The sequence below is a fragment of the Grampus griseus genome, assembly GCF_964374135.1.
Source record: "Grampus griseus genome assembly, chromosome: 14".
In the NCBI taxonomy this organism is placed as follows: Eukaryota; Metazoa; Chordata; class Mammalia; order Artiodactyla; family Delphinidae; genus Grampus; species Grampus griseus.
Genome location: NC_139008.1, coordinates 37423369 through 37442048, shown reverse-complemented (window position 1 = coordinate 37442048; position 18680 = coordinate 37423369). Strand labels below are relative to the sequence as shown.

The 18680-nt window shown below is 63.1% G+C and overlaps 1 protein-coding gene across 2 annotated transcripts; it reads right to left on the bottom strand.

The window, feature by feature from the left end:
* Positions 1-161: 161 nt before the first annotated feature.
* CASKIN1 (CASK interacting protein 1) lies at positions 162-16699 on the bottom strand (the record flags this gene model as incomplete). Of its 2 annotated transcripts, XM_082670966.1 has the most annotated exons (20): positions 162-258; positions 619-1024; positions 1700-3745; positions 3824-3962; positions 5382-5483; positions 5564-5674; positions 6469-6560; positions 6646-6730; positions 6807-6895; positions 7000-7101; positions 8111-8228; positions 8394-8488; positions 8579-8687; positions 8769-8877; positions 9331-9461; positions 9578-9673; positions 9764-9909; positions 10115-10212; positions 10320-10371; positions 16606-16699. In XM_082670966.1, 20 exons carry the CDS (start codon positions 16697-16699, stop codon positions 162-164), a joined length of 4317 nt encoding a protein of 1438 aa, XP_082527092.1. The 2 variants fall into 2 exon arrangements, with proteins under 2 accessions (XP_082527092.1, XP_082527093.1); XM_082670967.1 differs by lacking the exons at positions 5382-5483; positions 5564-5674.
* Between the last annotated feature and the right edge of the window lie 1981 nt (positions 16700-18680).

The following is an 18680-nucleotide window of genomic DNA, read 5'->3' as shown; positions in this document are numbered from 1 at the left end:
TCGTGCCCGCGGCCGCCTAGCGGGCTGCCCCCTGCACCCCTCCCCCTTGGTCCACCGCCCTGCCCGCTCGCGCCGCCCCCAGAGGTACCCATCCTGAGGTAAAGGTCAGTGTGCGGGCCGGAGCCCAGGCGGCGCGGGTGGGCCGAACTTGGGCGGCCGCGTCACTCCAGCATGGCGTCCAGCTGGTCGGCCAGGTCGTCAAACATGCTGCCAATGTCGTCCAGGATGCTGCCGGTGCTCTTCTCGGCGGCCGAGGGGCTGGGGGCGGGCGCAGCGTGAACTGACTGGGTCAGCGCAGAACTTCCAGCCCCCATGTCCCGCCCATTCAGCGCGAAGTCCCGCCCCTCGCGGAGGCCACGCCCCCGCATTCAGGGGCGGGGCCGGATCAGTCCACGTACTCCCCACATCTGCCCCGCTCCGCCCCCTGCCCACTCACAGTAGCCTCTGTCGGGGACTGGGGCAGCTCGTAGAGCCCCGCCCACGCCAGGCCGTGCCCGGCGCAACTCGGGCCCGGCGCAACTCGGCCCCGCTCTCGCCGGGCAGCCTCCAGGTGTGCACCCGCCGCGGGAGCGCACAGCCCCCCACCTACGCCCACGCCGGACCGGGTCCTGCACCTACCGCGAGCCTTGCGCGTCCTCCTGCCGGATCTTCTCTTCTACGGCTTGCAGCGCCGCCGCCAGGCACGCGCTTGTCTCCTCAAGCTTCTGCCTGGCGCTGTCCCCCGGCGAGGCGCCGTCGGGTGCGGCGGGGGGCCCGGCTACCGCTGCAGCAGCGCGCGGCGGCTTGGCGGGCACGTGCAGCGCGGGCACACCGGGGGACGGGGGCCTGGCCGGGCTGGCACTCAGCGAGGGTGGCGTGCTGGCGGGCTTGGTGAGGGCAGCAGGCGGCTGGCGTGCCGGCGAGGGCGACGGGCTGGCGCTGCCCGACTGCAGCCCCGCCGCTGCCTTGGCCGGCTTGGGCGCCGTGGGCGGTGGTGGCGGCTTGGGAGACACGGGCGGCGGCGTGCCGTGGGCACGCTTCACCTCTGCGGGGAAGAAGAGAGTCGCACCGGGGTGGGAGGTCGCGCGGCGCGCGCGCTGCCCATCCCGGCATAAGCCCTGCCCAGGCGCCCTGCCTCGAACCCGGAATTAGAGATAACGCCCTTTGCACTGCCGCCGGGCTCCAGCTCCAGCCCTCCGCCCCCGGCCTCCCTGAGGCTGCCAGGGAGCGCGCTTCCCTGTGCAGGCCTGCTTTGGTCACTGCTTCCAAACCCCGCCCGGTCCGCCCCCCACCTCCATTCCCCTCCAGGTGTGGCCTGTTGCAGACACCGGCCCTTCCGTTGCTTGAATGCCACAGGGCCTTTGCACCTCTGATCCTTCTGCCTGGAAGTATCTCCCCTCCCTCCTGTGCTTGGGTCATTTTACAGCCAGGTCAGAATCCTCCCTTAGCCTTCCAGCATCGTGGGCCTGTCCTCCTTCCACAGGTGCTGCTATTCATGGGTTTCTGTGTCTCCTTCGCTGAGGAATGTAAGGATCATCCACCCTTGTCTCAGCTCTCGTTGGTGAAGTGGTCCAGTGGGTGGATGGACGAGAGGGTCTGAGGATACTTTCCCACCCCACTCCGCCTGGCCTTCATCAAATCCAAGAAGTGGAAAACCCCTCAGACCATGGCATGGGGAGCTGGAGGAGGGCCCTTCCCCAGCTGGTTCCCTGCAACCTACCTGGGCTGCCAGGACCTGGCAGTGGCACCTTCTTGGAGGCAGGTGTGGGTGAGCCCTGGATCTTGGGCACGGGCTGAGCCAGAATGGGCTTGGGAGAGACAGGTGGCTTGGCCGGCTTCCGGGCATCACTGTCTGGTGGGGGCAGCGGGGGCAGGTGCAACAGGTCAGAGGGCGGGGGCTCAGCGGGTGGCGGTGGCGGGGGCAGCTCTGGGGGCCCAGCCTGCTCAGAGGCCGGACGGCGGCGCACAGTGCCTGTTCCATTCTGGTACACGGACAGTGGTGGTAGGGGAGGCTCGGGACCTGCCTCCCTCTCCTTGGCCTTGGGCCGGCGCTTGACCGTGTCGGACTCAGTGAGGATGAACTTGACATTCTCCTGCTGGCTCTGCTTGGCTCGGATGCGCCTCTTGAGCGTGGCACTGGCCTCCACCCTGGCCAGTGGTGGGCCCTCCACACCCGCCTCACCCTTGGCTGGACCTCGAGGCCGCTGCCGGGTAGCGCCATCTTCCACAACGTGGCCGTGATCTGCAGGCCCCCCTGGCTCTCCCGGACCCCGGCGAGCAGTGGCCAGAAGTCCTGTGACAGGCCCACTCAGTGTGCGGCGCCGGTTCACCACCTCGCCGTCAGGCCCAATGGCCTCCTTGTGCTTCACCGAGGCCAACACCGTTGCCACCCGGCCTGGCTCTGGGCTGGCGGGGCGAAGCATGGGGTGGCCCTCAGGGGGCCTGCGGGCTGCCCGGCCCCCACCCCCAATGGATGACAGCTCGAGCATGGCTGCAATGCTCTTCACGCTGCCAGCGCTTCCTGTGTCCACACTGCCAGCCAGGTCACTAGCCCGCCGGCGCTGTGCCCGGACCCCCAGCCGGCCGTCCTCAGCCCCAGCCACCTCAGTCTCCGCATCTGGCACTGACTCATCAGCCAGGTTGGCACTGGCCATGGATGAGCTGGAGCGCTTGGGTGGGGGTGGGGGTGGGCCCTTCTTTCGCGGCCGCACAGCAAACGACTGGCTGCGGTTGACGTTCTTGTCAGCGCCAGCAGGTGCCCGCACCGAGTGGCTGCGGCCCACGCGCCGCTGGACTGTGGCGTAGGGCCCCACCGTGGCCGGCACCAGCAGTTCGTCCCGCTCCGGCTCGCTGTCAGACGCCGCATAGCGATTCAGGCTGTGGGCACGCTTCTTGGGCCGCCCTGACTCCATGTCGGCCTCAGGGGGCAGGCACAGCGTGGGCACAGGCGCGGGCACGGCCGCAGGCGCAGGCCCCGGAGCAGCCGGCCCTGTCTCGCTCTCCACGGGTTGGGGCAGCACGTAGGCAAAGCCACGGTGTGTGGGTGACTGAGGCAGCGAGCGGGGTGACATGGGTCGCTCCATCGGTGGCAGCAGCTGTGGGGTGGGCTTCACCTTGGCTGTGGCTGGGGCTGGACCATGAGGCCCCCCCAGGGCTTGCGGGGAGCCTGGCCGGGCTTTTGTGGGAGTCTGGGGGGGCGTGAAGGGGCTGGTACCTGGTGGAAGGACCTGCCGCGGCTTGCCAGGCACTGGGGGCACACTGGCCCGCTTGACGCTGTGGCCGTGGCGGCTGGGCCGGGCCTCCTTGGGGGGGGTACCCGGGGCCGGCCCCTCCTCCAGCAGGTACTCCTGGCTTCGTGACATGGGGCTGCCAGGCCCTGGGGGCCCGTCGCCCAGCAGCTCCTGAGAACTGCTCATGTGCCGTGCCCGCCCACCCAGGCTGGGCTCCTGCCGCATGGAGGCCCTTGGGGTGGGTGGCAGGTGGTTGGAGGGCTTCTCAGTAGGGGCAGCGGCAGCGGCAGCCCCTTCAGCCGGGCCCGTCAGGACAGCCTGCAGCTCACCGCTGAGCTCACTGTCCTGGAAGGTGGTCATCTTAGGAGACTGGCAGTCAGCCGGGGCAGGCTCGGGTGGGGGTGGCGACTCGATGGCCATCACTTCAAGTGACTGTGGTACCTTCCGGCGCAGGGGTCCCCCCTCATACTTGGCGTACTCTGCCTTCTGCAGCTCTGCCAGTTTCCTCACTGCCAGCATCAACTTCTTCTGGTGTCCTGAGTTGGGCGGGGGGCAGGTCAGGCCAGGGAGGGTGGCGGGGACCAGGAGGCAGTGGGGGCGGGGTGGGGCCTCACCCAGCTTGGTGATGCCGATCTCCTGCAGGTCTTCCCAGGTGATGTCGGTGATGAAGTCGATGTTCTCGTAGCCGTTGTCCACCAGCACCTTGTAGTACTGAGCCAGGCCAATCATGGACAGCCACATGGCCAGGTTAGCCTACGGAGCAGGGGACACAGAGGGCAGCCCGAGCTGGCTGCCCACACCCTGCCTATTACTCAGAGCTGTCAGAGGAGAGGGCACCGGGCCAGCCTGGCACAGAGAGACGGAAGGACAAACAGACAGGCCCGAGGCGTCAGCTTTGGAGACAGTGCAGCCTTGACAGGAGCCCAAGGCCAGCTCACACACACTTGAGAACATATGCAAACACACACAGAGGGGTGACTCTCTCCTCAGGATACCCTTTGGGGGAGGGGGAAGAATGCACTTCTGGCGGAAGAATGCGCTTCCTCACCTGCCCAGGCAGCCATGGGGACAGCATCCACGTGGACACACCACACACGTCATGGACACAGATACACAGCACCACCGACCAGATACGTGTATACACACACCCTGCATCCCAGCCATCCACGGGCACTGACACCCCTCTGAGTCATGCTCACGCCCTCTCACCACTTCCCCACCAGCATCAGGCACACGTCACACAGCCTCGTCACACGCCTGGCAAATATCTGTGATGGTCTTCACCCAGAACCACCGGTGGCTGGCTCCCTGAATGGCATTCACCCGTCCACACTCCCAGCTGGATGTCACTCATGCACCAACACAGGACACTCGGTCACCTCCTTGGGTGCACAAGCAAAGTGAAGCCCCTGGGACCCAGACGTGCTGGCTGGGAGGACCCCTGAGCCACTGACTGAGTGGGGTGAGGCAGAGTGGATGAGCACAAACCCACCTGTCACCAACCCACAGCCCTGGGGCTCTCGGTGGCCATGGCATCTCCCTCACAGACGGGTGGGAGCCCAAAGCACAGCGCAAGGCCCAGAGAGGCAGCATGGATGTGACAGGCCCTGGGCCCATCTTCTCCCAGCCCAGAGCCTGTCCCACCACAGACTGCCTGTTCGTGACAGCACGGGCCGCGGCTGGTGCGGCTGTCAGCCAGTGTGTGCAGTCACCAGTGGGTGCCTTGAATGTATTTAGCATACGCGTGCTGGGTACCCGAAGCACACACAAGCGTCTTCCCCATACATGTGCCTGGGTGTGTGCAAGCACGTCCCATCCCCATGGCCCCCTGCAGTGTCTGGGTGGGTGTGTGATGGGCAGTGCTGTGGTGTGCCGGGTGGCTCCGGTGGCCCTGTGTGGCTGCCTGAGTGTGGAACACACAGTGGAGATGGGGACTCTCCAGGCTTCAGGCTCCCCTTGCCCTGACAGCCCTCAGAGGTGGTCACCACTGCCCCTGCCCCTGCCCCAGGGAGGCAGGCCCCAGTGCTCCTGACGGACAAACAGAGGTCATCCTCTGCTCTCCTCTCTCTGGACTCCCCGGAGGGCAGGGGTGGGCTGTAGCCAGGGAGGCAGGCTGTCTGTCTGTCTGTCTGCCCAACCTGGGACTGGCCACTGGGGTGCAGGGGGCCTTACGGGTTTGTGCTCAGGCAGCCAGTCGGGGATGCTCAGGCCGCTGATCTCTGCAGTGATCTTCTTCCGGTGGCCTGGCTTGGTGACCCCGATGGCCGTGAGGTCCTAGGTGGAGGAGAGGCCCATTAGCAGAGGCTGGGGGCCCATCTCTGGGTCAGCTGGTAGATAGCCTTCGGGCAGCTCACCTCAGGGGTCATGCGGCTGATGGTGGGCAGGTCATAGCCGGCGCTGATGAAGTTGGGGGCGTAGAGCTGCAGCTGGAACGTGGCAAGCCACTGGCTGACAGCCTCGGCACCCTGGAAGACACAAGGCACCCGCTGCAGGCTTGCCCGCCTGCTCCCCCGCCAGGCATGCACCCCAGCCACCGCGGCGCCTCCTTCTCTGCTCAGCTGAAGACCACGCAGTGCAATCTGCTGTCCGCTGGGCCGTCTGCAGCCAGGCCCCGTCAGCCTGGCCCGGGTGCTCCTCCTCGCTCTGTGGTCCTGGGTGCCGCTGTCTTGAGCACTGTCCAGCACCTCGGCCTCCTTCTGTGATCTCCACCAGGAGGGTCCAGCTGCTGTCCACATCACAGGCCTCCCTGACCGTCCCCCCCATTCCTGGACCAGAGACACCCTGCAGTGTGGCCCCGTGTGAGGGGCTCTGGGAATGGGGCCTCAGGCGGGGCAATTTAGTGCTTCCCCTCTACACCCCAGAAGGTGGGCTCTACCCAGAGGAATGCAGGAGGACTCAGCCAGCAGCTCACGCCCGCCCTAGCACGCAGGTGCATGCACACAGGACCTGTCTCACCCACATACACGCCTTGGCTTGACTCACATCCATGCCATTCCACACACACACATGTGCACATGTGCCCGCATCACAATCACACCAGCCACACAAACACACCCCCACTCACCTCACACCTGTGTCACACTTCCTAGACACACTAGCTTACACGCACAGCGTGTACAAGAGACAACAGCTACACACACAGACTGACAGACCAACAGAAGGACGGGCCCGGCCTGTCAAGGGCCCTGGCCATGCTGCGGCCAAGCCAGGCAGGCTGCCCTGGGTGCCCCCCCACCTGCAGCCGGCCCAGGCCTTGTACCTTGCCCTCCGATGCTGTCTCCAGCTTTTTGGATGGCTGCTCCCCATAGACCTGCCCGGCATGGGTCACTGGAGTCTGGGACCGGGTGGCACCTGGGGACGAGAGGGTATGGTGGGGCAATGGCTGCCTGGGGGCTACCTCCCGGCCAGGCCAGCAGTGCTGTGTCCTTGCTCTTACCTGAAGAGCCCTCCGGAGGCTTGACAGGGCTGTCCCCGGGGCTGGAGTCGGAGACAGACTTCTGGGAGAGCACCGTGGCCAGGAGCTGCAACCCAGACAGGCTGGCTGGCCAGTGCTGCTCTAGACACAGGCCATCCTGGTCCTGCCACCAACCCACCTACCTTGACCCCTTCAGAGCCTGCGTGCAGGGTGTGGCCCCCGCTGCTCCGGCCACTGGCCACACTGCTCAAGCTGCCACTGCGGTCCCCGCCTGCCAGCAGGAGGGAGCAGCATCAGCTAGTGCCAGCCCTGCATAGCCCAGGTGCTGCCTTGCAGAAGTGCCACGACCACCACCCTCCAGAGGCCCCCACCTACCTGCAAATGGCTTCCTCAGCACCCAGATCTCCTCGGGAGGTGCAGAGGGCCCTGCTGAGCTGCATCCCTGGGGTGGGCTTGGTTCGGCGCCTGCTCGGGAACCTGCTGGCCAAGCACAGTCTCCCTGAATCCTGGACTGGCCCAGGCCTGGGGCATCCCCTGGCCTGGCCCCCAAGTCTGCGCAGAGCAGAGGCTGGACACACACGTGCCTGGGGGGTCAGTACAGCCTCCTCCTGCCCTGTGTTCGAGGAGCTGAGCGACCCTCAGAAGGCCCTTCCCAACCTTGGACATTTGAGAGCAGGAGAGCATGGTAGAGAGGGGCGCAGGCCAGGCTATCCTGTGGTCCTGTAGGTGGGAGTAGGGAATTGCAGGAGAGTGCAAACCCCTCTGTGCCTGGGGAGCAGGGGGAGGGAGGAGGCCCCCAGGAGCCTGGGTCCAGGCTCCTCACCCCAGGGAACTCGATGACCTTGGGTGGATTGGCCACACCTCCTAACTGGCTCCCCTCTGCCCTCTCACCCGGCCTGTCAATCTCCATATCCTCTCTGTGGGGTAAACCAATCACACCAGTCCCCCATCTGAAGCCATTCCATGGCCCTATGGCCTCATCCTGCACCCCCTCCCTCTCTGTCACCAAGTCAGCCACACTGGGCTCCTTTGGACCCTTACACAGTCACACTCTGTCCTGCTTCAGTGCCTTTGCACGTGTGGTTCCTGCTGCCTGGAATGCTCTGCCTGTGGCCAGCCCCTCCCACTTCTCAGGGTCTTCTCTGTCCACACTTGTCTAAAGTGGGTCTCCATCTGCAATCTCTGTGTCACTGGTTGGTATGTTTCCTTCCACATTTATTTTACTGTTCCCTTCTCCCCTCCCTCCCCGAGGGCAAGCTCCTTGGGAGCAAGAATGACGTCCATCTACTCCTAGTGCCTGGCATGCAATGTCTGTTGAATACATGAAGGAGTGGGTCTGGGGACGCTGATGAGGAGACAGCTGGCAAGACACACTCTGGACCCCACACCTAGCAATGACTAGAGCTGACAATCCTTGCCCTACCACCCAAAACGCCGTGCACCTGCTTCCTTCTGGCCCGCGAGCCCATCCCCAGGTGGGACTTGCCTGCTCGCTTGATGATGGCCTCGCCCAGGGAGGAAGGGAAGTAGCCCACACGGTCATTGCCTGTCCTGTTGTCATGGATACAGCCCTTCCACCGGCCGTCTGGATGCTGCTCGAGGACCTGGTCAGATACGGTGGGAGGAGCATGCTCAGGGAGACACCCCTCCATGTCAAGTGGGTAGGTGGCCTTGGCCTCCTGCTCATACCCCCCAGTTGCTGCCAGGTGTTGCGGGGAGCATCCCAGGTCCCATTCATCCCTGTTCCAGCAGCCCCAGGCCATCCTTACTGTGATAATGTCCCCGGCTTTCACGTTGAGGCTGGTCAGGTCGTAATTGTTGCAATAATCCTTGGTTGCCCGGACCTGCAGGGCTGCCGAGGCCTCTGGGGACACAGGAGGTGGCAGACCCCCCAGTCCTGTGAGCCGGCCTGGCCCAGGCCCCAGCCCTGCCCCCTTGCCCCGCCCGGGCCCACCTCGCAGCAGCTGCTTGATCTCCTTGCTGGCCTGGGAGGTGGTGAATTGGTGCACGATGTCCAGGGCTGTCTGGCTGTAGGTGTTCCTCACGTGGGCATTGATCCCGTTCTGTATGTGCCAGAGGGTGAGGACTCTCAGGAGCCCCCTACACCCCCACTTGACCCCAGCTCCCTCTGGCCCCTAACTCACATCGAGCAGCAGCCGAACCACTTCCGTCTTCCCACAGAGTGCGGCCTCGTGCAGGGCCGTGCCGGACTTGGTCTGGCGGTTAATGTCAATGCCAGCTTGGAGGAGGAGTCTGACAGGGAGGTAGGAGGAGCAGGCAGGGCCCTGCACAGAGAGCCCTCTGCCCCAGCACCCCCAAGCCGGGCTCCAGTTCCTGGGGGCTGAGGATGAGCTAACCCTGTCCCACATCCCCGACAACCCCTCCCTGTGTTAACCCTTCACGCTCCTATCTCGTCTCATCCTAGTGTAGGCAGTGCTGCGATGCCCACTTTAAGGATGAGGAAACTGAGGCTCAGAGAAGTTAAGAGTCTCCTCAAGGTCACCCAGCAAGTGGCACAGGCTGTGAGGCTATAGAAGACCACTCCCCACCCCGCTCCAGTAAATCCTTTATGTGGGCGGCTTGAGGCATCCTTCGTATCCAGAGACCTCACCACATCCCCATGGCTCCCTTGGTCTTATTGCCAAGCCAGGAGCAGGAACCCCAAGGCTGGGTGCCCCTTACCCCGCCCCCTCCCCACGGCCATACCTGATGATGTCGATGTGGCCGTTCTTGGCTGCCAGGTGCAGGGGGCTGGTGCCATTGGGGTTGGTGGTGTCCCCTGGCCGGGGCTCTAGCAAGGCCGCACACATGTTGCTGCTCAGGAGCAGCTGGACCACCTGGAAGGAGGGGTCAGAGTAGGGGGGCCCAGGAATGGGGTGGGGAGCTGCAGTTTGTCTCCCATTCCCACCCCAGGAGTTGTTGGAGTCCCACTCAGCTCCCTGGGGAGACTTACCCCAACGCGGCCGAACTCACAGGCAAGGTCCAGGGGCGTCTTCCCCGAGTTGTCCACCATGCACGGGTTGGACTGGTGCTGGAGCAGCATCTCAGACTGCAGGGACCACAGGGTGTGGTCAGGCCCAATGCATCCGTCGGGCTCATTCTGCCCCAGGCACCCTGTCACCCTTGAGGTGGTCCTTACCACGTCGTAGTGACCATGCTGGGCCGCCAAGTGCAGGGGGATGTGGCCCTCATCAGACGGGACATTCACCGCTGAGCCTGCCTTCAGCACCAGCTTCATGGGCTCCTTCCGGCCCTGCCAGGCCGCATAGTGTAGCGGCCGCATGCCTGGGGGCAAGGGGGCGGTTGGGAGCTAGCCCCTGACCCTGAACCCAACCCTGACTTCTAGGACGCTGATCCCATGAGAACCTGCCTCAACCCAGACCAAGACCCGGGGCTGAGACCTCAGTTGAGGGGCCATCCTGGCCTCCAGGGACCCCAATTTTGACCTTGACCCCCTGCTTCTGGCTCTGAGGTCCCTGACAGGCCTTGCCTTTGTTGTCCTTGATGTCCACAGCAGCCTGGGCCTCCAGCAGCAGGGTGATCAATTCCGTGTTGCCATTCAGGGCTGCGTGGTGCAGGGCAGAAAAGCTGGGACAGGTGACAGACATGTATGGGCAAGGAGCCGGGCAACCTGCCTTCCCCAGGAGTCCTTGACCCCCATACCAGACTGACATCTCCCCGGGCTGAGAACTCACCCATCTGGGTCTTGGAAATTGACATTGATCTTCTTGGTGGAGCCCAGGAGCTCTGGGGTGGGAAGGAGACATGGTGAGGGAGGCTCCGTCCAGGCCCTACTGAGGCCTACCTGGGTCCCAGCCCCCTCTAGACAGAGAGCAGGCAGAGAGCGGCTGGCTAGCTCCCTGGCAGGCTCAGAGCCAAAGCTATCTAGGTCTTTAGTCTAGAAACGTTCATTCATTCAACCCTGTTTCCAGCACTCAGCATCAGGTACCAGCTTTTGGCCCTTGGTTTCCCACTGAACTAAGACGTTGGGAGGTTCATAGGCCCTGTCCCTGTCTGGGAACAGAAGCCAGGGCTGTACACCCACACAGGCGCACACATGTGCACATGAACCCCCCTCCCTTGAGACGCTGGCTGAGCACCTGCCAATGGTGGGAGGGAGAGAGCCAGCCCAATCTGTCTCTCAGAAGGACCCAGATGGGGCCGGGGGTGGCCCAGGAAGGCTGGAACACCCGGAAATGGGGGTATCTCTGGGGAAGATCTGCATTTCCAGGGTTCAGCCTCCCCCAACTCCCAGCCCCGGGCCTGGCCTGTGTAGATGAGCCCCATTTGGCAGGGCAGGATGGGGAGGCAGGCAAGTGGGCCAGTGCCTCCAAGCAACCACATTACAATGGCCCCCTCATCTATGGGGGCATGCGCAGGCCCCAGGGTCAGCCCGCCTGAAGCCCGAGGGGCTCCAGCCCTCCCTTGGGGGTCCCAGTCTCCTCCCGGGGCGTCCCCAGTCCTGGCCTCCACCAGCCGCCTGCCAGAGGAGGGGAGCCCACCGATGCCCTCCCCGTGGGCTCAGGTCCAGCCGGACTCGGGCCAATCCCCTGCCTGTCTGGGCCACGATTACATAAACCATTTGTGGGTCAGTCACTCTGTGAGGGAGGGGCTGGCAGGACAGAAGCCCCTTTGTCCAGGCTCAGGACAGGGATGGGGGCAGGGGGCTGAGGGAGTCGAGTCACAGAGGGGCTGCTGCAGGGCCTGCTCTGTGACCAACAGCAGCCCCGGCTGCTCCGGCCTCAGTTCTCAGCTTTTGGATATAGGGTGTGGGTCCCCCAATGGCCCACAAAGTCAGACGGGCCTGAATTCAAATCCTCCCTCTGCCCCTTACTAGCCCTGAGGCCTTGGCTGTGAGCTCGAAGGGTCTAACAGGGCCAGCCTCACAGGCCTAAGGGCGCCTCCAGACAACACATGAAGGGTCTGACACAGAGTCAGCTCAGCACGTGGCAGTTCCTAATACTAGCCCTATAGGAATCCCACCCCACCCTCCCCAGCAAGGGGCTTCTCCGGTGAAGAGCCGAAGAGCTGAGGCTCCAGGACAAGAGGCATCTCCACTCCCCTGCCCCTCCCCCCACCTCAGACACTTGGCTGATGCTACCGGCTGTCTAAGTTGGCAGCAGTGCCACCCCTCCTTCCGCGTGGTGGTCCAGGGAAAAACCTTGTAGGCAGCCCTGGGTCCTTTCTTGAGCCCTTATAACTTCTCCATCGGTCAATCCTGTTGGCTCTACTTTCAAGACACTTTCAAAGCACACCTGGAATCCTACCCTTTCTCACCAGTACCATCATCACCACCCTGGGCCAGGCCAGCATCCCTCGAAGGACCACTGCCATCACCTCCCCCTGGCATCCCATTTCCACCCTGCCCCCTCCAGTCCATCCTCCATACCCACTGAGGTCAGGGGGACCCCGTTAGAACATGGGTCCGGTCCCATTGCTCCTGTCTCAATGGGGTTGGAGGTCAAAGCCGGACAATAGCCCTGTATGATGCAGCCCTCCTTTCACTTCGACTTCCTCCTCACCCCTGTTCCAGCCACCTGAGCCTCCTTGATGGCACTCCAACACACCTGTCTCCCCTGCCACAGGGCCTTTGCACATGCTGTGTGTGTGTGTGTGTGTGTGTGTGTGTGTGTGTGTGTGAGCCATTCTTCTCTCAATTATCCCCATTATTCCCTCTTCATGTCCTTCAGATCTCTATCCAAGACCTGCTTGTCAAAGCCTCCTCCCCCATCTAAAATGGTAATCCCCTGGGAGTTTCCTGGTGGTCCAGTGGTTAGGACTCGGCACTTTCACTGCCATGGCCCAGGTTCAGTCCCTGGTTGGGGAACTAAGATCCTGCAAGCTGTGCGGTGTGGCCAAAAAATAAATAATAAATAATAAAGAAAACGGTAATCCCCTTCCCATCTCGTGTCTGTTGTATTTTTCTCTTTAGCCCTCATACCACCATTTATCTTGTTTATTGTCCATCTCCATCACTAAATTACAGGCTCCAAGAGGACAATGGTTTTTATCTATTTTGCTCACTGCCGTATCCTTGCTGGCTAAAACAGTACCAGGTGCACACACAGTGCTCAGTGACTGGTGACTGAACTGTACCCTCATCCCACACACTTTGTCCACCTGCCAGAGCCGGCTTCAAGTGTGTCACCTGTGCAACCACTCAGAAGAGTCCCACACCTGGCTGGATGCTCTGCTGTTACGAGATTGTTATTTTGTTTGTTTTGGGGGGTTTTTTTTGGCCCCATCTTGTGGCATGCGGAACTTCCCTGACCAGGGATTGAACCCGCGCCCGCTGCAGTGGAAGCGTGGAGTCTTAACCACTGGACCACCAGGGAAGTCCTATTATTTTTTTGGACAAGTCACCCCCCCACCATTTTCATTTTGCGCTGGGCTCTGTGGATTATGCGGCCGGGCCTGCCACGGTCCCTTGTCGTAAAGCTGAAGGGAGCCCAGGCATCGCTGTCCCCAAGCACCCCTGCCTTGCTCAAGCCCACCCTCAGCACATTCCCCCACCAAAAGGCTCTGCCCCCCAACTCTAATGTCTGCTGCCCCCCACCCTTCTTAGTTCCCATGTAGCCAGTTCTCAGCTTCTCCCCACAAGACTTCCCAGGCCAGCTCGTTCTCCTCCCTCCCGCAGCCAGGGTGCCCAGGCAGCTACGGAGCCAGGTGCTCTGAGTGGCGCCCGAGGCCAGGCCCACCTGCTTGCCCAGTCACAGCTGCAGGTGCTGAAATCTCAGAGGGGCTGGAGATTGAGGCCCAGGAAGTGACACAGACACCAGTGGGGAGAGGGTGTCTCCATCCAGAAGGGGATCACTCCCCACAGGAGAAGGAGCATCTTGCTAAGGTCATCTTCCCCGCCCCCCTTCCGGCCACTGGTCTCCTCAAAGAGGAAAAGTACTGGAATTGGATGAAGGGGGGCTTGAGGTCTTGAAGCACCCCCAATTCCCATGGGGACACTGGACACCCGGGAAGGTCCCAGAACTTCAGCCTGCCTGGGGCTGGGGGGCTGCACCTCATGGAGACAGGTGCCCTGAATGAAGCTGGAGCAGAGCACGGCTTCAGGGGCCTGGGTAGGTGGGAGAGAGGAGGGAAAGTGGGGATAAGCTGAAGGCCCCAGGAGCCCCTTTCCCTTTTCCACAAGGGCACTAAGTCCTACAGATTGCCATCAGTCATAGTGCATATGCCTTGCCCCTGACCGCCCCCATGACTTGGGCTCTCCGGTCTCCTATCACCCCAGCCCTCTAACTGCTCTCCTGATACTACCCCTACCTTTTTTTTTTTTTTTTTTTGCGGTACTCGGGCCTCTCACTGTTGTGGCCTCTCCCGTTGCGGAGCACAGGCTCCGGACGCGCAGGCTCAGCGGCCACGGCTCACGGGCCCAGCCGCTCCACGGCATGTGGGATCTTCCCGGACCGGGGCACGAACCCGCGTCCCCTGCATCGGCAGGCGGACTCTCAACCACAGCGCCACCAGGGAAGCCCTACCCCTACCTTTGAAGTCACCTCCAAACTCCAGCTGCAGAGGCCCTGAGGGGAGCCCACCCCAGACCCTTTTCCACTCTACCCTTGTGGCCTCCCTCCACCCCTCTGCCAAGATGCTCCTCCAACCACGGAAGCCACCCACAAGCCACCTCCACAGAGCCACATCTGTCTCCTACAGGGACGTGGTCTTGGCCTCCTCTGCTCCCACCTCAGATTGGCTGAGCCCTGTGGCCTCCAGCATAGAAAGGCACCCTCTCAAATCCCCCAGGGCAGGCAGCTCTGAGCCAGACGCTGGAAGGGAACTCTTAGTGGGCCAAGGTGAGTGAGCACAGGAGTGCTGGCCGTAGTCTTCAGTGAAATGGAAGAAAGGGGAGGTTGGGCCCGAAGGAAGGGCAGGGTATCTGCCCACACCCCAGAAGACCAACCTCCACCCCAGTATTTTCTCTCCCTGGCAGTCTCTTCTTCACTTCAAGGATGATTGCTAAGGGTGACGGTGCCTGTGCCTGTAAGTGGAGGCTCCCTTCAGGCAGGATAGGGGTGCTGACAGAGCCTGGGGTGTCACTGGGGTGTGGGGTGAAGGGAAGGTGTCAGCACAGGGAGGAGACTGTGGAAACAAGAATCGTGGGAACACCTCTGGAGTTGGGGGCCCCAGGGAGCACCGCTGGATGCCCCTACCCCATGGCCCAAACTCCAGCTGTACTTTGCTGAATCAAAATACATCTTACTCCAAAGCAGGCCAGTGTTGCCATGACAACCGAGCTAATTCATGGAGGGATTTCTCCATCTGATTTATTATGCCCGCCCCTGTGAGTCAGAGAGCCCAGATTCGGGTGCCAGGGCAGGTGTCTCTCCTACCCGGAGACCAGGCCATGCAGGGTCAAATGCAGAGATCTAGGCGGAGACACAGGTAGAGGTAAAGGTCCCCACACCTCCCCCAGATGGCCAGAGTAGAAGGGGGGAGGAGTCCCCAAATCTGATGCCCCCCACTTCCTTGGCGCACCGCCCTGGGCCGTCTAGGGAATGGCCACAGTTAGCACTTCCGGAGCACTTACTAAGTGCCTGAGCTTCATGCGTGTACTCGCTGTCCTTACAACAATGCTACGAAGCAGGGACCACAAACGTCCCCATCCTACAGATGAGGAGACTGAAGCCCAGAGACTGGAGATGCCTGTGCCCAAGGTCGATGGCCACTAGGTGGAAGACTTTGCCTTGCCTTCCACCTCTCAATCCCTGAGCCTGCTTTTGAGGCTCAGCTAAGGTTGCCTCTGCCTGAAAGCCCTCCCTTTCTGAACACTGAGGCCCTGAAGCCAGCCCTAACTGGCAGACTATCCCTGGGCCTCCGGTGTGGAAGGCAGGGCCCACCTGTGTATGTGTTCTTGCGAGGCACAGATGTGTAGCTCTCTAACTGCACAGAGCAGATAGTAGCAGCCAGGCAGGGGCTGCAGTGGGAGGGGTCCTCCTGGGGCTCAAGGACCTACCCCCACCTGCCCCAGAGGCTGTCTCAGTTCTCAGCATCTCCCCTGGAGAGATGGGAGGGTACCTCCCTGGCTTACATACAGTCCCAGGGGGTGGCATGGGGAGTCGGGGCACCCAGACCCCACCTGCTACCCAGCAGAGCCCTGCCCGCGCCCGCACAGGTGCCCTGACACACTGACACGGCCATACATGCGCAGTCACACACGCGGCTGGTCCACACGCCCATCCATCCATCTCCAGAGTCCCCGGGGGAGGCTCCAGGCTGAGCTGGGATGAGTGCTGGGATCAGGGCACCAAGCTTCCAACCATCCCCTGGTACCCCCACAGAACAAACCCAGGATGGCCAGTGGGAGACCCCCTCCCCCCCCAGTCTCATTTTCCAGCAGGGAAGCCAGAGAGGACCAGGGTCTGCACCTACCTCGAACTCAGCCTGCCCTGGGCTGGGCGACCTTGGGCCTCTGCTCCCCCTTCAGTAAATGGCCCCCAGCCGGCCATGCCTGGGCAGCCACACCCCCAGCATGGTCCTGCCACCCCCCCTTCCTGCTAAGCACGTTATTAAACATGGGGCGGGGAGAGGGTCTGACAGAGACTGTCAGCCCTGTGGTCTCCCCTTACCGCAAGAGGCCCCTCCCTCTCTCCATGGCGTGGGGGGGAATCCGCCTCGCCCTTTAAAGGCCCAGAAGAGACCTCCAGCTGTCAGCCCGCAGCCCGGGAAGGGAGGGGAACGGAGGCAGGAGAGAGGGATGCGAATGCCTGCGGCCTGGAAGGTGGGTGCCGCCAGGTGCCCGCTGGGGGGCTCAGGTGACGGCCTGGCACTCGATACAGCCCCTCCTTCAGTGCTGGCAGCGGGGGGCGCAGACGGAGGGTCTGGGCACTGCTGGCCCCGCCCCGCCCCCGGGGACCCGACAGCATCCCCCTCCCCGCCCTGCACCGGGCGGGGTGGGGGGCTCGGCGCTGGAGACGGCCCCGGGGCGCGCCGCGGCTCGCGCCCGCTCTCCGCGCCCCCCGTACCCCCCGCACTCACTGGCCTTTCCGGGCCGCGGCCTCTGCAGCAGCCTCTGCGCGGTCCCCACGTCCTCCGCCTTCACCGCCTGCACCAGTTCCTGCTCCTTCCCCATGGCGCGACCGGGGCCGCAGCGACGCGGCTGAGCTCCGTGCGCTCGGCGCGGCTCAGAGGCGGCGGCGGCCCCACGGCACCCGCCGCATCCTCCTCCCTCCCCCGCAGCCTCCTCCGCCGCCCGCGCCCCTCGCTGTCCTCGGGCTCCGGTTCGGTCTCGGTCTCCCGGCGCGGAGGGGGCGGGGAGCGCGTCACGGGCGGGGGGCGGCCCGGGGGCGGGGGCCGGCGGCGGCGGGAGCGGGGCGGGGGCCGGCGGCGGCGGGAGCTGGGTGGGGGCGCGGCACCTGGCGCCACCTCCCGGACGCCTGGGTCCCCCTTCCGCGGCCGCTGACCTCGGTGCGCCCGCGCCGGCCGCGCGCCCGACTCCTTGGCTCCGCCCCTACATTAGGACCCGTCCTCCCGAGACGCCCCCTCCCCACGTGCGGGCCGCGCGGATCAGGCCCGGCCTCTGCGGACCCCCCGCGGCCCCGGCGACCGCCAGGGGCTAGGGACAGCAGCTGCCGGGGGGCCGGACACTGAGCCCCGAGTCGGCGGCGGCGCCAGGCAGAGCCTGAGAGAGGCTTCCAGAGGCTGCGGGACCCACGGGGGGAGGGACTCAGGCAGTGGGCGGGCGGGGACCTGGGCATGGAGATACCCGGGCATCGGCGGCACAGAAGCCGGCCCGCCGGGGGCTGTCAGACATTTCTGGCCCGTGGTTCCCGTGGGAGGTGTCGAAGGACTGTGAAGAGGAATCTCCCAATAATGAATTCGGTGTCAGGGAACCCGCCCTCCCCCTCCCGCAACTGCACCTTCATGCCCTGCAACCTCTGGCTCTCTCCACAAACAATGCTAGGCGACCCCCCACCGCCCCCTCCTCAGTCGAACCCCAACCTCAGTGCACCTGCCCAGCACCAACTGGGGTTCAGCCCCTCACACTTACCACTAAGAGGGGCTCGGCTCCCCCATCCCCAGCACCAACTGGGGTGTAACTCTTCAGGTCTACCACCCAGGGGGTTTCAGTCCCCCCATTCGCAGCACCAATGGGGTTACAGCCCTGCCCAGCAGCAGTATGAACCCCACAGAAGCCTGTTTACCCCCAGCCTCCAGGCACAGATTCTGGCAGCCCCACAGGGAACTGTTCTGCTTGACACTCACCCTCCCCCCACCCACCCCCCACACATCCAGAGGTCTCTCCCTTCTGACCTCCTGGGTCTTAGCCTCCGGTCTTCACCTTGTCATGGCTGCAGCATTCTAGAGACAGACTGGTTGGGGTCTGTGTCCTGGCCCAGGTTCAGTTTCCTCATTTGCAGGGAGGGGCATATCATCACCCCAACCAGGCAAAGTTGTTAGAACCTTGGGAAGGTTCACACATATGATGGCTGGACACCCCCCCATCTCCCTATGGCCCAGGCCATCAAGCTGGTCCAGGAAGAAGGTGGCCAGAGTGTGGAGGAGGGCAAGCAGCAGGCACTGGGAGTCCCTGATCTGGACAGCTGGTCAGTCCCCTCCGTGGACTCTTCTGTGAAATTTAGGGAGCAAGCCTATGCCTCCCACTGTGCTGGGCTCCCACAGGGGTCCCTAAACACAAGGGCCCTTCCCCCCACCCTTTATGGTGACCAATTCCTGGGCACCTGCTGGGTCAGGCACCATGCTGGTCACTTCATAGATGAGCTTGGACTTACTGTGCCCTTTTTACAAATGAAGAAAGTGAGGCTCAGAAAAGCCAAGTGACTCACCTGAGGTCCCAGAGTCTCCAGGTCATGAGTCTGAGATTTGAACCCACATCGGCCTCTTCATTTGTCCCAGATCTGCCTCTTACCAGGTTTGTTTTTCCAGTCACTTTGTCTTTCTGAGTCTCAGTTCCCCCTCCATAAAATGGGGGAATGATACCTCTCAGTAGATTATTTGAGGATTAACTGTGATGCTATTCATAAAGCACCTCACAGAACTTAGTAAGTTCTCAGCAAATAGCTTCTGTGGATATTGTGATATTCTTGGGCCTT